This window comes from Gavia stellata, chromosome 8, assembly GCF_030936135.1.
Source record: "Gavia stellata isolate bGavSte3 chromosome 8, bGavSte3.hap2, whole genome shotgun sequence".
Lineage (NCBI taxonomy): Eukaryota > Metazoa > Chordata > Aves > Gaviiformes > Gaviidae > Gavia > Gavia stellata.
In genome coordinates, this window is record NC_082601.1 from 43,492,656 (window position 1) to 43,509,768 (window position 17,113).

Consider the following 17,113-nt stretch of genomic DNA (forward strand, 5'->3'; position numbering starts at 1 on the left):
CGGTAGCACAGCTGTAACCATCTCTGCATAGACACGGGCAAGGCAAGGGTTTACGATTCCCTCTCCTTAGACCCAGCAACCTTGTAGCCAAGATTTGTAGGTCTAGAAGTTCATCTGCTTTTTTTGCCTGTGCTGGTTGGTCTCCTGCTGTACTACCTCTGAATATAAGCCTTGCCTTACGAAGAAATTCACGCCTTCATTTGCTAAACAAAGTTGGAGGGGAAAACGCAGATCTTCAAAGTTTCAACACGAAGAATTGAATTCTTACAACATAAAACAGCAGGTGGGGCTGGCTTTGCGCTTCCTCTTCCAGTAGCTTATGGGAAGTAGGAAAACTCAGCATCTTTTGCATAGTGCACCACCCCTATAGACCTCCCCCACCCCTGAAGGATTACAAGTGTCTAAGCATTCAGAAGAGAGAAAAAAAGTAACTAGTATTGCCTGAATTTAACAGAATGCTTCATGAAATGTACAACTCCTCCTTATTCCAAAGGACGTTATTGCTTTCCACAGTACTTTCCTGAATCAGGGCCCAGAAGCATGCCTGCAGAAGGGAGATTGTATTTTGGCAATGGTTTTTTGCACTGACAGTGCCTAGCTTCTGCTGTCAACTAACTGGCATCGAGCAGAGCAATCCAAGAGCCCAGCTTTCCTTCCCAGGTATTTATATTCCTACTCCTAAGCATCCCTTTGCTACATCTGCAAGGCAAGTCACAATTTTTCCTGGAAGCCAGCTATTTGATGAGCCAGGGCATGCTCAGTTTCTTGCCAGCACAAAAAGGAATGTGCTGTTGTACAGTTAGAGAAAAAAAGGCTTTCAGAAGTATTACCCCCTGGTTCTCAGCACGCAGCACTGAGGTCACATCTAGCTGTGTGTCAGGCAGCCTCAATAATTCCCAGCTCCACTCCAAAGTGACATTTCAGCCAAAAAGCCCTATCATCTTCGGGAAGAAAGGCACCGTCAGTTACAGATGGATGTTGCATGCTGGCGACAAGTCATGCAGCAGATCCTTCTGAAATATGTGCTGCACACGCACAGACGTCTCTTGGAGTGAAGGACTCCAAAAATCCTTAGTCTGAGCTTGAAGTTTTGGACTTAAAAATGTAAGTGATACCAAGAAGCACAAAATTCTGATAGCAATTTCTCAAATGGACCAGGCAGTTTTCAAACCCATTAGAGAATCTCAAGGAGTACCGAGATGCTTTCTTCTGCTTTAACCCTTAGCTTTAGCCCCTTTTACAAGCTGGAAAGACTACATCCCAAATGAGGTAGAACAGCATGAACCCAGGAGCCTCTCCACTACACAGCTGAGGAGGAACAAATTATGTTGAATATTCACAGGGACTTCTGAATTGACTATTCCAGAAGAAAACATTGGTAGACCAGAGTTTCCAAACAAGTCCACAAACCTGTATCTTACATTTTAATTTCAGTAAGAGACTGTATACTAACAGGACCAGAAAAATGATAGTGTTTTGACTATGAAAATCATGGTTTAAAACAATTTACAGAGTCCTTCCTTCGTCTTCAGTGATTGCTTGGAAAAAAACACACAGTGGCAGAGAAGATTTCAACCCAACTTGAAAAATACATCACCTGTAACTTCAGTTTGACTAATCAGTATTATTTGTCATCAGTTCTACAATTTCTCTAATGAGAATTTACAATACCTGGGCCTTAGGAAAACACTGCATGGTGCGAGAGGACCCCATGCCAGCTAAATAACAATAAGCAATAGGGCAAAGTGCTAAATCAATTGGAAGCCGTTGTCTCCAGAACCAGAAAGGCAAGCAGCTAATTAAAACATTGTGTGGGAGCCTGCATGAGGTGTAAGAGAGCGCTGGGCCACAACAGGCTTTGGATGTGTGCCCGTGTACAGAAAGACACTATTTAAAGCAACAACAGTTTTGAGAAGCAATGTAACATTCATACCTCCTCAGCCTATTCCAGAAAAAACACCCCCTTCCCTCAGCATTTTATAAGCGGTCGTCTTTAGAGAAGTCACCATGGGTTTCCAATTTTCTTGTTTTACTCAAAGGATTATTTTAGATTTCAGAGGTCAGAGACTAATCGGGGCAGGAGAAACAAAAACAAATGAAAACCACTTATCCTTTAGTCCACATCTAAAGATCAAAAAAGAAAATCGGCTTACGAAACAAACCATTTGCTTCATTATAACTCTTGTGGGGAAGCTAGACTTCAAAAAAGGTGGGGATCTGGGCAAAATCCAGAACTTACTCTTAGAAATGTGGATCCCTGTGCATGAGATTGACACCCAGGCCAGGCACAGGACACTTATGAACGTGCTTACACCTTGGCAGGGACAGTTGCCTGGCTATCATACAACTGCTCCCCTTCCAGTATTACTTACCGATCGATACTCATAATAGATTTTATCGTATTCATTGCCTCCAATTGTGATTTCTGGAATGAAGCGAGGGATGGCTGCAGGATCCAGCACTCCGTCTTTGTCCTGAACACTGAGGGGAAAGAAAGAAGGAAAAGAAAAAGGAGCAGTTAGTCCATGTCCTGCCCCAAAGACAGCAACATCAATTCTGATTTTGACCAAATATTAAAGAACTACTTTTGTATTAAATAATACTTCCACAGGTTTTGGCTATTTTCTGGTTATGATGAACACATTGCCCTTTCCCTCCCGCAGCTACTGTGTATATTCCCCTCGCCCTTGCCTCCAGTTTGCTCCTGCTCCCACTTCTCCCTGCTTCTCCATTCCCTCCCCAGGTTTCTCCTTCCTGGAGATGCTCTGTCATTCCTAGGAGCCTTCTCCATAAGGGACCTCTAGCTTTTTGCTTTCCTATATAAGCAAGGTAAAACCAGTGGTTTTATTGAATCCCACACGCTATCTTGCTAAACCAACTTCATTTAATTGCCTCCTGTTCAATTAGTTTTCACAAATGAACCCTCACAAGGATTAAAGCAAGGTGGTGCTCTTCCCCAAGTTTCCATCCTAAATGGATCCACACTGAGGCAATCACAGGGTTTGGAAGCAGACAGTGCCTCTAGCATCCCGCCTGGGAGTAATCGGGCAGAGCTTGCTGCAGCAGCTGTAACGACAGATATTAGGATCCACCAAAAATCTAGCTGCATGGTGCCAGCACTTTCAAATACCCCAAATTTAAAATGTCTGAGAAACTGCTAGAAAGCCACCTTCTGCATACTAGTATTATACATAGACCAACAGTGCCACCTATACTTATTTGGGGAAAAATACATCCACTTGCAGTCAACAGTGACCAAATTCTAAATTCAACACCTGAAACTCTGCAAATTGTGTTGTTTTCAGTGAATTGCATTTCTTTACCAATATTTACATACACATACAGCAGATGCCCTGAGCAAAGCAAAGTTAATCTTTAAGCAGTTAATCTTTCTCCCTACATCACAAATTTCGCGACCTTACCTCACAGCACTGAACGGTTTCAACAAGTAAACTAGTCCGCTAACGTATCCTGACATGCACACTGTAAATTATGCTGCTACAGACAAATTAGTAAGGAAATATAATAATCTAGTAAAAGTTGAGATGGAAGAAGGTAAGGATAAATGCCCTTTTACAAGACCAGGATGAACACCTAAGATGCTTCCTATAAACTACTCCATTATCTATCTTCACATATATTAAATGTATATTTCACATGCTGGAAGCCAGGAAAATGAGCCCTCCTTTGCCTCCTTACCAACGCAGCAAGAGCTCTTTTCATGACATGCTAGCACCGGCCCTCCTGTGGGCCACTCCCAGCCTTCCCACTCCAGGACAGCTTGGAATAACCAAGCTGGGATGGAAAAGCTTGCCCAAAACGGTGATCTGATGATGCAACTGGTTTTATTTCTGAATCCCAGCATACTTCAGGAAGAGCACCTCTGCGCCTCCTAAGTCTCCTCTCTTGGGGTTCTGCCAAGAAGGAATCAGCTCTAATACCGACTGCTAATTAACCTTGAACTAAAATAAACAGACCCCAGCAGAAAGCAGCCCTTCAGGTACCAGCTTTTCATTCCTTAAGTACAGTCCATCCTGCAACCACACTTGTCATTAGTACTGACGCTACGAGCTTTAATCTGCATTTTCATTGTGCAGAGAGCAGAGACAGCAAGCTAAGAATTTTGATTTGAACAGGACCACGTGCAGGCAACGTTTAAAGACCTTGCTGAGCTCAGGCTTAGCAGCACAAGCTGTGGAAGAGCCACTCATCTATCAGTGAATAAACACCTCCGTCCCTTCTTCTCACAGAAATTGGAGAGTCCACTCTCTGCCAAGTAGCAGCAGATGTTCTGGACCTTACAAGTCTGTAGGAGAAAGATGATAAAATTTGCCCGGGCATACGTGAAGTATAACTTGACACACATAAACTGAGTCCAGTAGTCAACTGGTCTGCAGTTAATCCATTCCTTCATGAATCTCAGCCAAATGGCTATTGTAGAGGACAATTCCCCGGCACAATTTATTTTAGTTAGTGGCCAAGATGGAAAACCTGCTGCTCTTAAAACTTCTTTGCTCTCACAACCACTTCCTCCAAAGAAACCACCGCGCAACAAAAAAAATGCAAAACTAATGCTACCAAAGATGGCTTCCCCAGCTTCAGCTCTGCAACTTAAGAAATAACTTTTGAATAATAACTAAAAGCACCACCCAAAGACACCTGCCACAACAATGTCTTTAACCACAAAACCACATTCGCTTGCCAGAACTAATTCACTGCTCAGCAGGAAGCATTTAAAGGCACTTTTTATGTTTCCTTAGTTTTCTCTCTCTCTGCCCCAGCACAAAATTATCACTATTTATTATTTTCTGGGACTTAACCATATTTTCTTGAAGCAGCTCTCATCATGCAGTAGCATAGCTTCCCAGAGCGTGCTTTACCTGCCCGTAAGATTACGTGACACTTCAAACTTAACTGAGAGCATGTAAGTGACTGCATGGGCCTGATACTGCAAGAACATTAGATTTTAGCTCACCATCGTTGCAACCGTCCATAACCCTACCAGCTAGAGCTCTTCCCATTACTGCACAGGAATTACACTCGTATGTTACAGCAATGGGTAGCTCAACTCTTCTCCCAAAGCACCTATTACACACCCACTTCACGTAGTATGTCCAGTATGACATGCACAAGCAGGTACTGAGGAATTAGGACTGACACATTCCTGCATTCAGAGGACACATTCAGAGGAGGAAGTCCTGTTTCCCTTACAGGCAGCTTACAACAAGGACACAAAAATTTTTACAAGGAACCTGCAGAAACCTGATGACACACACGTATTTCAAGCTGTCCTGAAGTTAGTGCAGCTCTTACATCAGCTGGATATAGTTTCTAGAATTTCTGTTCCCAGGACCTTAGCTTTTTTTCCCCACCTCTGTATAAAACAAAGTCCCAAGACTGCCTACCACAATGAAGATTAGGAAGTCTTGTGAACATATTTGCTAAAGGTGCAAGGTAGGGTAAAGAAAGTAGACTGGAAAAAAAATAAACCAGTCAACTGAACAAAAACCCCAGTTTGGAGAGCCTGAGCCATGGTTTCTCAACAACTGATGCTGGCACAGTCACAAGAACTGAACTGACAATATACAGTATTAGAAAACTACACTTCCTACCTAAAAACATTCACTGGTCTAAGAGGCTTAAAGCCAGCAACACAACAGCATATCAAGTTAAATTGTGTGCTTATACATGAAAGTAACTTGAGAAATAGCAGGTGGATCCCACTGGAAAACTGAAGGTTTTCTGGCACACCTTGAAACCAGCTTCTCACCAACCAGTTACTGTGTTTCAGGTTTGAATCTGAGCAAGTGGGTGGCATTCATTCCTCTGCTATTCACACCCTTATTACCTCGGCCAGGGCTGCTCAACGCCTGCTGCGGTCGGCTTCCCTGCCTCCTGTGGGTAGGGTACAACACGTGCGAGCGAGCCAGCGAGCGTGTGATACGCTCACGATTTTGCCCATGGTTGCGAGAGCAGGGGAAAGGAGAAATGCTCCTGACTCATGCCACGGGCACATAGAGTTGGGTGTGAGAGATGGTTCCTGCATCCAGCTCTTACCATACTGACCTCTTCTGCTCCTGCGCTCACTCAGCAGGCACACAGGACAGCCGCAGGCTGTGTGTCCCCCATGTGTCTTTCCTTGCCTGTCATTTCTTCCTTGCCCATTCTCTCCAAAACTTGGCAAAGGCAGGGCAATGACATACAGACCTCCTTCTGCCAAAGAGACTCAGACTCCACCGTTGGGTTAGGCAGAACAAGTACGCCACGCCCAAGGTGAACCATGGCCACTCCTTTGGTGAATAGCAAACACTCACAATGAATGCCAAGAAAAAAAAAGCTTTCCAAGAAAAGCAGGTCTGCAAAAGAAGGTGACAAGGTACAACAATAGCTCTTCATATCCGTAAAGAGCCGCTGCAAAGAGGAAATTACAAAGAACTGTTTCAATTGAAGCAAGAGAGAAGTAAGGTGCAAAAGGAAGCAGTTTTTAATAGTGCCAGAAGTTTTACAATGAATGGTTGACAAGATTTTTGGAGTCTCCATGACAAAAAGTTTCAAAACCAAGTCCAATACACCTCTTGCAAGCACTTCTAGTCCTGCTATTTGAAATCAGACAAGACAGACATTCAAACATGGATAGTTCTTCCCTTTGCTAAGCATGCTCGATTACACCGTGAAACAGAGGTGAAGGGTCGCTCTCCCTCATTCACTCCCATGCTTCCTCATTGCAACGGTTCATTTAACCGGAGAAAAAGATACGGAAAGGAAATAGGAGCCAAGCTTTGGGGTTAGCAATGGCTCCAAGAAGCTAAACAAACGTTGAGAGAACTTAGGAATTAGCAGCTACCTCGCATACAAGGTCCTTCAGTAACAACCTCAAAATGTATGTCTGATGTGCTGCAAAATACAATACTGGAGGATTTAATACACAGGGTTTGTGGCACACTAATAGTTATTAATGAACAAAATTGAACAGATGAGACTGGCAAACTGTTTCACAGCTAAATTGTTTCCAAATGGAAAGAGATCCCTTTTCATCACGATAAAACAAATGCCAACACCTAATTTTTTTAAATAAAATTAGTGGTGGCCTAAAAAAGCTGAAAATTTACCCATACAAAATATGTTCTGCTATAGCAAATTCTGAAGGAGCTGCAGGGATGTAACAGATAACTGCGGATTTGTCTGATGAAACAAGTCAAATGCAGTAAGCTCCCCCACCAGCTTGTAAAGTAACACCAGGGATGTTACACAAACTACAGCTCTCCTTTCCAAAACATTGTTTTTATTTTGCAATGCATGTAGACAGTCACACGATTTCACTGGGAAGGGCACAGATAAAAACATGCTTGAGAGAGTGCAGTGGCAACACAAGAACTCCTTGAGACATTTCAAAAAGCCAGCAGAGTGGTTTCTGTTGGACACAGCGCTTGGAAAGGAAGGGAAGATGTGGAGAGCATCCTCTGGGACATCCCTCCAGCTTACATACACACAAATACATGTTTTTAACCTTTTACCAAGACATGCTTCAGTCCCACAACTGCACTACTCTCTATTAGGGCAAGGGAGAGAGTACTCTAGGGCAAGGCGGGGAGATAAAAGGTATCATTATGCAACTGATTTTATATGGGTGCGGCTCACTGGTTTGATTAGCTTACTTATTTACATTACCAAAATAGTCAGAGGCCCTGCTGGGGTTCCTGTGCATTAGACCCTACATGTATGAAATGGAAAAGTTATCTTCACCCCTGCCCATTGATCCCCTTCCCCCAGACGTGCTGGTACAAGCTGAAGGTGGAAGAGGTGAAACTGCCAACAGCCAAGCCAGCAGAAGAGCAGGATTACGACCACAACACCCTGCCTCCCGGTCAGAGCGTGCTGCCCCTCTGACAGCATCGGAACTGAAATAGCCCAAGTCAGAATGAGCGGGCTGTGCAAGATGCTGGGAGGTCAGAGAAGGAAGCAATTGCAGATGGAAAGCCAGCCAAATACCTGCTGCAGCCTTCCAGAAACACCCAGGAGAGGGCAGCATGTGCCAGCATATAGAATAGGCAGTCCACCAGGAACGTGCTAAAAAAACTCTTCCCAAAAGGAAGAATTTACATAGGCATGGGACACCTGCAGCTCTGCGGAAGGCTGGGTGCCACAAGCTCTTTTCTACTTGGGCATCAGAAAAAGTGAGGAAAGCATCAGCTTTAACGTTCACCAAGTAGCACCTGAGTTCGGCATTTGACGCTCCAGGACACAACCAACACTGAAGACGTGCAGCAGACTCCCTGCGGTGTTTGTTCGGTCCTTACAAATCTGGTCCCGTGTCTGGCACTGGGCTGACATGTTTTCATGAGTCTGACAGGAGACTCATGTCTGTCCTGCACTTCTGGAGTTAACATGAGAAAAGATTATGTCCAAACCTACACATTTTCATTAAAAAGGTGCTCTCTTCCCTACCCAAATTGCCCTAACATATTGCCCACTATTTCCTGGTTAGCTGAACGAGGTGTGGGCACAAAATTAGCACAGAATCTGCCATTACGCATTTGATCAATGCCCTAATAACCCAGCACCAAATGAATACTCAAAGCAAACACCGAGCACATTCATCATCTTTCTGAATACAAACGTGATCTTGACAACGCTATTCTGAAAGCAAGGGGAAACAGCAAAGCTCAAACCATAAGAACATTTAAATTAGCAGCTTGTTGCATTGTAAGATCTTAAAACAACCACATGCTGCCAACAGAAGAAATAATTTCTTATTACCTACAATGACAAGAACCTTGTACAGGAGACCCTCTCACCCTCCCCCAGGGTTCAATGAAAAATTGAGTCCTTAACAATGCAATTTATTCCCTTCTTCAGCTGCAAAGTACAATTTTCATACAATATCTTAATACACTGCTCTTTAAGTGTATGCTTTCCTTTAACTTCCTCCTACACTCCGCAGTTAATAATACTTTTTTAATACACATACTAGTGTGAAGCTATGGGAAAACAAGAAAGTTAACTGTATTTTCTCTTTCAAGGAAATCTGACTGGTAGTTTTGTGGGGTCTAAGTCATCAGATGCTATCCTTTAATTACTACATGAAGAAACCTCTTCTTAACTACTTAAAGGCCACCCAAATCTTAACTTGTTTTTTTTAGACACCACGCAACACTGCTCTTCTGTGATCTATCTGCACCCCTTGATAGAAGCGCCATAGAAAAGGAACATTATTTCTGATTTTAGAAGGCAACTAAAAGGCAAAGAATACCAGAAGCCTGCAAAAAACCCAGTTCAACTTACTACTCTGATGCCTGTCACAATAAAGACAAAAATTCAAAGGCAGATACTTGATTTTTAAAAAATCCCTGTGTTTCTATTAACCTGTGAGATAACCTGAAATTAATGATGAGACTATAATTCTTAAATTCTGTTTTAAAAATGCAGTAACTATACTGCACTTACTACCTGCACATTCAGTCTAAAGGTGAAGTTCTAGCAAAATGGGAAGCTTGTCTCACTTCAGTGCAAGGTTATCCCTATTAATAGTCTTGCAAGTGTGGATATATTCTTTCTACGGTGTTATGCAGAGAACATTTTGTTCATCAACATGACTTCAGAGTGGCACTCCTGGTGCTTCACCTGTAACATGTACAAAAGTGTAGGTCTGATCTCACTTTACATACATGTCAACGGTTTGGTTCACATCTTTTGGAGTTTGCAGGGCTACCTCTTCCCAGCATTAAACTGGGAACACATGCAGCCCCACCACTAGCACTCCACAGCTGAACTGAAGGACAGATGATCATGGAGTACTTGCAAAGAAATATTATAATCAAATTTGATTCTATTCCAGCAAGGCACTTTGCACTATGAGTTTGATCTCTTCACATCCAACTAGAGAGACAAGGATCTTTAGCAAAAAAACAACAAAAAACCAGGCTTAAACTGCTGTACTTTACAATCCCTCTTGTTATTATGGAGAATGAACAACAGAACTGCAATATTTCATCTTGTGAATTAGGATTAAAGCCTCTATTTAGGATTTACTGAGAGTCAGGGGAAAGGAGGAAAAAATTACTTATTGAGCAGTCACCCAAATTTGCTTGATTCCTTTTCCCCCCCTATACACTATTCAGCCAGCTTCTTGACTGTTGGAAAAATATTTAAAAGCAGACAGCAGAAATTAGTCTAATTTTAGAAAAAAGAATCTAAACACAGCCAATCTAAACAGCACCACATATAAAACTTGCCACAAGGTTGCTCTGTCAACAAGCTTTGTTGAAGGATGTCATGCTGCCAGGGCAGCAGAGAAACCACCACGCCAACTGCATAAATCCTCTCTTTTAAAATGAAATGTTTTTTATGATCACCCAGGAACAGAAGTGCTCACAAAAAAATACATTTCCAAAGTAAGAGCCACAGGTCACAGCACTTAGGAAACGCCTGGAGAGTTCTTGTGCTTCATTAATAGCATGGAATCCATTCATCTGGAGTCTCTTGCCTGATCAATTATTAGCAGCAGCGAAACACCACACTGTATTACAGTGCCAAGCACCAATATTACAAAAGCCTGCTATCACTGCTGACTTCTGGCAAAAAAAAACAAGTCAGAGTGAAAATATAAACATACCTTTAAAAAGTCAAGGCTTTAACCATTTTCCCTGAGATCTGATGCTAAGTAATGTTCAGTTAGTGGAAGACATCGTACTTACTAAAGTCTCAAATGATGGAAAGAAACATCATCCTGCTCCAGCCACGGCCCCTTGTCAAACTTCAGGTACTCAATGTCTTCAATTACCTGGAATCAAAAGATCAAAATCACACTAAGAGGTGGTCTGATCAGAACATCCAAAAAAAAAAAAATCAATGAACACGCCCACAAAATCAATGAAATAAAATATATTATTAAACAAATCACCCAGGAAAAAGGCTTCACTGCTAAACCTGTATTAACAATGCAAGTGTTTAGAGCTAACATATCATCTCCCAGTCGTATTTCTGGAGGTCGTGGCCCTGCTATAAGCACTGGGCAGACACGTAGGGGCCAGCTCTAAAGTTCCTGGTGCTTTCAGCCTTGGCAAGCAGAGGGTGGCAGGGAATAAATCGGCTGAGAGGTGCCTTGTTTCCAAATTCTTCCCTGATCTAAAACACCCTTCCTCAACTTGCCATTGGGGCTGAAAGGAAGGAAAGAAGGTACAACCCCACCTCTAAGGTAGAATGAAGAGGAAATGGAAATAAGTCTAAATTTAACCCCTTTTTGTTGCAAACAAAAACATTCATGCTACATAGGAAGCCTTTTTTTTTTTTCCAAAAAGGCTCAGTGGCACACTGAGACAGGTTGAGGAGCAGCTGCCTCTCGGTGTTGCTGTGCATGGTTCACTTCACAGAAACCGAGGCGTATTTCAGGCTGGAAAACTCAAACACACTTGAAGTAGCCATACTGACGGAAGTCCAAAGGCTCACGATTTCATCGGTCATCAAGACTTACCCATGCACGCATGCACCCTGAGCAGAAAGGAAAGGTAAAACTCACAGCTCAGCACCCACAACCATTCAAACAAGTAACACCAGCTCAGCAAATCATTCCTTCGACATCCCCAAACTTATCAATCCCATATTTGAGCTTCATTTACAGTGTGGTTCCATCAGAAAACAGATCTTTGCTGGTCCACTGGGTAATTGCTTAACACGAGCCTGAGGTTATCACACACGACTGACTAGATCTGAAGGAAACCTAAACTAGTGTCAGGAGGATACATTTAAGGTGCGTGATGAGTGGAGATAGTACCTTGAAGCAGCTTGGGAAGGAGTGGATTTGTACAGCTCCAAACACCACTTTTCAGAGGCCTTTTTCCAGAAGGAAAGGATAAAGCTATGAGGTCAGGACTGAAACCCTGATGGCACACTGTCGATCCATTGACAACAAGTAAACAGATGCCAGTAATAAAGTGATAGAATAATAAATGAAAAATGCTTTATTTTTTACTGTACAGTAAATCCTCTATAATTATTCCCTGCAATCACAAACACTAAATTCCATCTTTTGCCACTTAAAAGGCAATAAAAAAGTGCTATTACAAAGTAGTTTCAAATATAAAGGTCCACTCTATTACCAATATTATGCTTTTATGCTAAGAAATAATGGCTGAGAGATATGACCGCATGACCGTTTTCCTTGAGGCATTTATATTTTTTAAAGACTAATTTTGCTGATAAAGATTTAAAAAATACAGGCGACATGACATCACCAAAGTGTATTTAAAACTTCAAGCAAGTTTAGATGCTCTTTAACCATTCTTGATCTCTTACAAAGAGACAAAGTCGGCAAGCCAGATACTGTACCTGAGAGCATAGGAAACCTACTTTTCACATACAGAAAAAAGCCAATGACAAATCTACCTGTTGATGGAAAAATGTTCCAGTCCTCAAAAAACACTATGTAAAACCACACCACAGACATTTAGAAGACTTTTCAAAATTGTCTTTAGAAACTGCTTCTTCCTACCAAACTGTTGTAACATAAATCCCCAAGATAAGCATTCAAAGATGTAAAGAAGAAAGATGTACGGTAAGTTAGTTCAAATATCCATTATTTATTTTAATTATGTAATTTAAAAGCTGAACCTTCCATCATACTTCCCATTAGCTATGCAAAAGCAAGTACTTCTCTACTCCACAGCAAAGCTTTGGAAACTCCCTGCTATGGCTGATGACAGGACTAATAATAGAGTTGCTAACAATAGGGCTCAGAATATGTTGCAGGAAAAAAAGAAATCTGTATCCAAATTAGTTTTGCACATTCTTATTATCACATCAGAAGAGATCTCTCCCAGCAGCTCGCTGACAATGGTATCAGCCTCCCAACCAAGCTAGAAGAGCAGCTTCTTAATTTAAGGAATGCCCTGGCACCCCCTGGGAATTAGCAGCAAATGAATGACTTAAACCTGATCACAGCACAACTTGTAATAATGGCCAGGAGAGATCAGGTCTTAATATATTGCAGAGTACGGTAGGATTTAGAAAAAACTGTTTCAATAATGAGACCCCTTTCCATAATCTTTGCAACTAAGCCAATATGAACAGCTTAGAATTTCTAAGTGATCGGGTGAGTGCTGCTGTTGGAAGCGCTGGAGGGTGGCAGGCAGAAGGTGATACTGTTCTTATTCACACCGTTTATGGGGACAAAACCACCAAACCCCGACAGGTTGCTCCATCAGTTGAATTCTCCCCAAACTCCTTCCTCACAAGTTGTTTCTTTAGGCAAGAGATGGACACAAGGAGCAAGGCAGGCTATAGAGTTCAGACCACAGCTTGCAGGAAGGAGCTCAGCCCACATACAGCACCTACAACTGAAAAATCCCTGCAGGCTGGCTCTGGAGCCTTTCAATTCTGCACTGGCAAAGGACACGGCACCAAGCTGGTCTATCAGCAGCCTCCCATCTTCATCTTCTCCTGTCTGCGCAAGCTGGTGACACTGAATAAAACTAATGCATAAATACAAAAAGCTATCCACAAGCGCAGAGGAATTGAAGCAATTTTGGTTAAGTTTTTAAGTTATTTCGTCTCTACCCCACCCCTTTTTTAATATCCAGGGCTTTAAGAACTTTTTTTTAACAAACATATTAGTTAACTTTTTATTCCCAGTTTTATCCTCATCTAAAAGCAGTCTGAAACACCCGAATGAAGCTCATTTCAGCACTTACTACTCCTTTAGCCACTAGAACCAATGTTAATTACAATATGAAACCCTGACTGATCTTTTTAAAACACACACAACTTAGAAATTACTTTTGTTTCTGAAGTATTTCTGCTATGAGCAAATCAAAAGCCATTAAACTCTAAGGTCATAAAAAAAAATAAGCCTCCAAATCACATAGCAAACAATCTGTAGACTGAAGTTAGCTAACAGTTAAATATTGCTATCTACCAACAGGATACACCTGTGTAAACAAACACCCCACAAGCCAAAACCGTATCTCTCCTGCCAACCCTTATTTCCAATTTTCAACTATTTCATTCCAAAGATAAACTGAATCTGAACAGAAGGGAAAAAACCAACTTTATTCTTTGAAGTGGAAAGAGTATGGAGCTCTATAGCTAACATCTCGCAATGAAAATGATACCATCTTGTACTTAGACTTCAAAATAATAATCTTTCCTCTACTCCAGATTTGTCCAACCAAATTAAGAACTACATCAGTGCATACTGATGACCCTGTGTACAGGGATACGAGAAGGTAGCTGAGCTTGGTAGACTCTCTACTTGACCAATAAGAGCTTTAGACTGACTTTAAACCCTGATTAAAATAAAATCTCTAGCAATAGGTTTTACTACAAAAAAATCTAGGGAGGAATCAACCACTTCAAGACATGCTCAGAGAGAAGGAAGGGGAGAAAACAAGCAAATAACCCCTCCATCCCAACTTTCTCTTGTTTCTTCTACCAAGCATCTGTGGGTACCTTCTTGAAACAAAGTTCTCAAATCTTGTTATCCTTTCTTTTATGATATCCTGAAAAACTAACTATAATTGCTCAATATTCTCATCCACACCCTGGCCTCATTTTTTTGTTCATTTCAGCTTCCTCCCATTTCATTATTTTTGTCTCTCAAACAAAATAATCTAAAAACATGACAAAGAACGTATTATTCTTGGGATGCTGATCCTTCTTGCCACAGAGGATGCTTCTCACTGCAAAGCAGAATCCTCGCTGTGGCTGCAGGTGTGTGAACTTTGACCAGGAGTGCCTACTTATCTAGCACACAAGCAAGGGCACCCCTACCCTGCTAGCATTAAAACAGTATTTTCTTCTCACGTGCGTAAAAAAATAATGAGGCTGTGCTCTCGTTTTTCACAGGGGTATGCACAAGACTGAAACCTCAAAGATTCAAGAGCTCTTTGGAAACAGTAATTTCAGGACTAAGACAAGATGTGAAGGTTTACCCTCTTCAGTTATTTTTTCCCTTCCTGAAAACGACACAGAAGGAATTCATGTCAATTGTCAGCTGGTAAAGGTCACGGGTAGCTATCTGCATAAATACAGTTCATCTCAGAACAAAGGGAAAGGCCTTTGGTTGTTTTTTTTTTTTTGATGCTTCTAAAAACACCTAATTTTCAGAGATTTTAGAAATCTTGCACTACTCCAAATGCAAGCAGTTGCCTCGAAGTGTGACTTCACAGCGAACTTCTATTTATCTGGTGTCACACTGAAGCCGCCAGCCCTTTTTGTGGGTATAAATTCAAACTGCCTCACAAATTTACTAATGAAGAATTATAACCTTTATTATAATTCTAATAAATATTACAATAAGAATTATAATCAAGTGCATGAGTGTCCAGAAATCCAGACACGACAGGGCAGGACCCAAGATGTAGCATACAACCACGTTCTCATAAAGGGAACTAAAAGGCCTAGAAACACACTGCAACACAGCTAACGGGGGTTAAATTTTTAGGACCAGGAAAGTCCTTGCCAATATTTTCTGCTTCATAAAGCTTTTGCATGGGAACACGAAGATATTAGGTGCAGACTATTGTCATGCACAACGTCAACTAAAATCTACATTTCGTTCCAAAGTCAGGCTTAAAAGAGGAGAGTTTACTGCAGACTTCAGCTGAAACGGATTCATCACCAACTGCAACAGCAGGAACCAAGCTCAAAGATCCAGGAGATTTTCCAGCTCCAAGCTCTCAGCAACCACTAGTTCGGAAAAAACCTCCCCCAGTTTTATGGCTGATGATGACGTTACATGGTGTGGAATGTCAGTCTGGTCAGGTGTCCCGGCTGTGTCCCCTCCCAAACCTCTGCACATCCCCAGCCTAATCACAGGGGACAGAGTGAGAGACAGACTTGACGCCCTGCAAGCACTGCTCAGCAATAGCTAAAACACTGGTGCGTTATCAGTGCTGTTTTGGTCAGATCTAAAGCACAGGACCCTATGGGCTCTTGCAAAGAAAATTAACTTGATCCCAGTCAAACCCAGTACATCAGCAAGTGAGTGCCTCCTGCAACACTTAGAAATGTTCAAATATGCTTTTCATTGTTGGTGTTTTGTTTTGTTTTTTTAAGAACTTCACAAAGTAAGCAGTCAGAAATCTCCCTTGCTATGAATGCCAAGGTTGGTCTTACAGATCTTTAGTTAAGCACTGACTTGGAGGCTTAGTTAGGAAAGGCTCTAAGACATGTCCATGTCAAGATGAAAGTACCCTCACAAAGCTACACGCAAATCTCTGCAGTAGGATGGCCTGCTACCTGCTGAATGTCATACGTAGTGCAGGTGGGTGGACACTCACTCCAAGAAGGACACTGAGGTGCTGGAGCACGTCCAGAGAAGGGCAACGAAGCTGGTGAGGGGTCTGGAGCACAAGTCTGATGAGGAGTGGCTGAGGGAACTGGGGTTGTTCAGTCTGGAGAAGAGGAGGCTGAGGGGAGACCTCATCGCTCTCTACAATTACCTGAAAGGGGGTTGCAGAGAGGTGGGTGCTGGTCTCTTCTCCCAAGTGACAGGACCAGAGGAAATGGCCTCAAGTTGCACCAGGGGAGGTTCAGGATGGATATTAGGAAAAATTTCTTCACGGAGAGAGCTTTGAAACACTGGAACAGGCTGCCCAGGGAAATGGTGGAGTCACCATCACTGGAGGTGTTCAAGGAATGTGTGGACGAGGCATTGTGGGACATGGTTTAGTGGGCATGGTGGGGTTGGGTTGGTGGTTGGACTTGATGATCTTACAGGTCTTTTCCAACCTTAGTGATTCTGTGACACGTGCTGGTATATTGAAACAAACATTGTTTTCCTTTTGCATGTAAGTTGGGAAAGCTTGTTACACGTTCCTAAACATCTGCCCTTCACCAAACTACTAAGTTTTCCATCTCAGAGTAATCACCCTGCCATTTCTCTCTTCCCAGGTCATTTAGGAATTAATTGCATACTGCTGTGCAAAGGTCTGGACCTGCTTCCTAAAGCAAAAAGCAATATAACCAGCCTCACATTTCTTTTCCCCTCTAACAGAGGAAAGGAGACCATTAAATGGACTCTAGAAGGATAATCAGAGTTTTCAAACAAGAAACACAGAGGATGAGAACATTAAAATCAGCAAGACATATCTGAAAAGGTATGTTTAGTGCAGCTGAG

At 42.1% G+C, this 17,113-nt stretch overlaps 1 protein-coding gene across 1 annotated transcript in view; it reads right to left on the bottom strand.

The window, feature by feature from the left end:
- Window positions 1-17,113, bottom strand: part of NDUFA10 (NADH:ubiquinone oxidoreductase subunit A10) — a 43,538-nt gene that overhangs the window by 11,918 nt on the left and 14,507 nt on the right. Inside the window, exons 8-9 of the mRNA XM_059820327.1 lie at window positions 10,695-10,780; window positions 2,373-2,481 (exon numbers count right to left, since the gene is read on the bottom strand). Coding sequence (XP_059676310.1) covers window positions 2,373-2,481; window positions 10,695-10,780 — 195 coding nt within the window. The remainder of the gene's footprint in view (window positions 1-2,372; window positions 2,482-10,694; window positions 10,781-17,113) is intronic.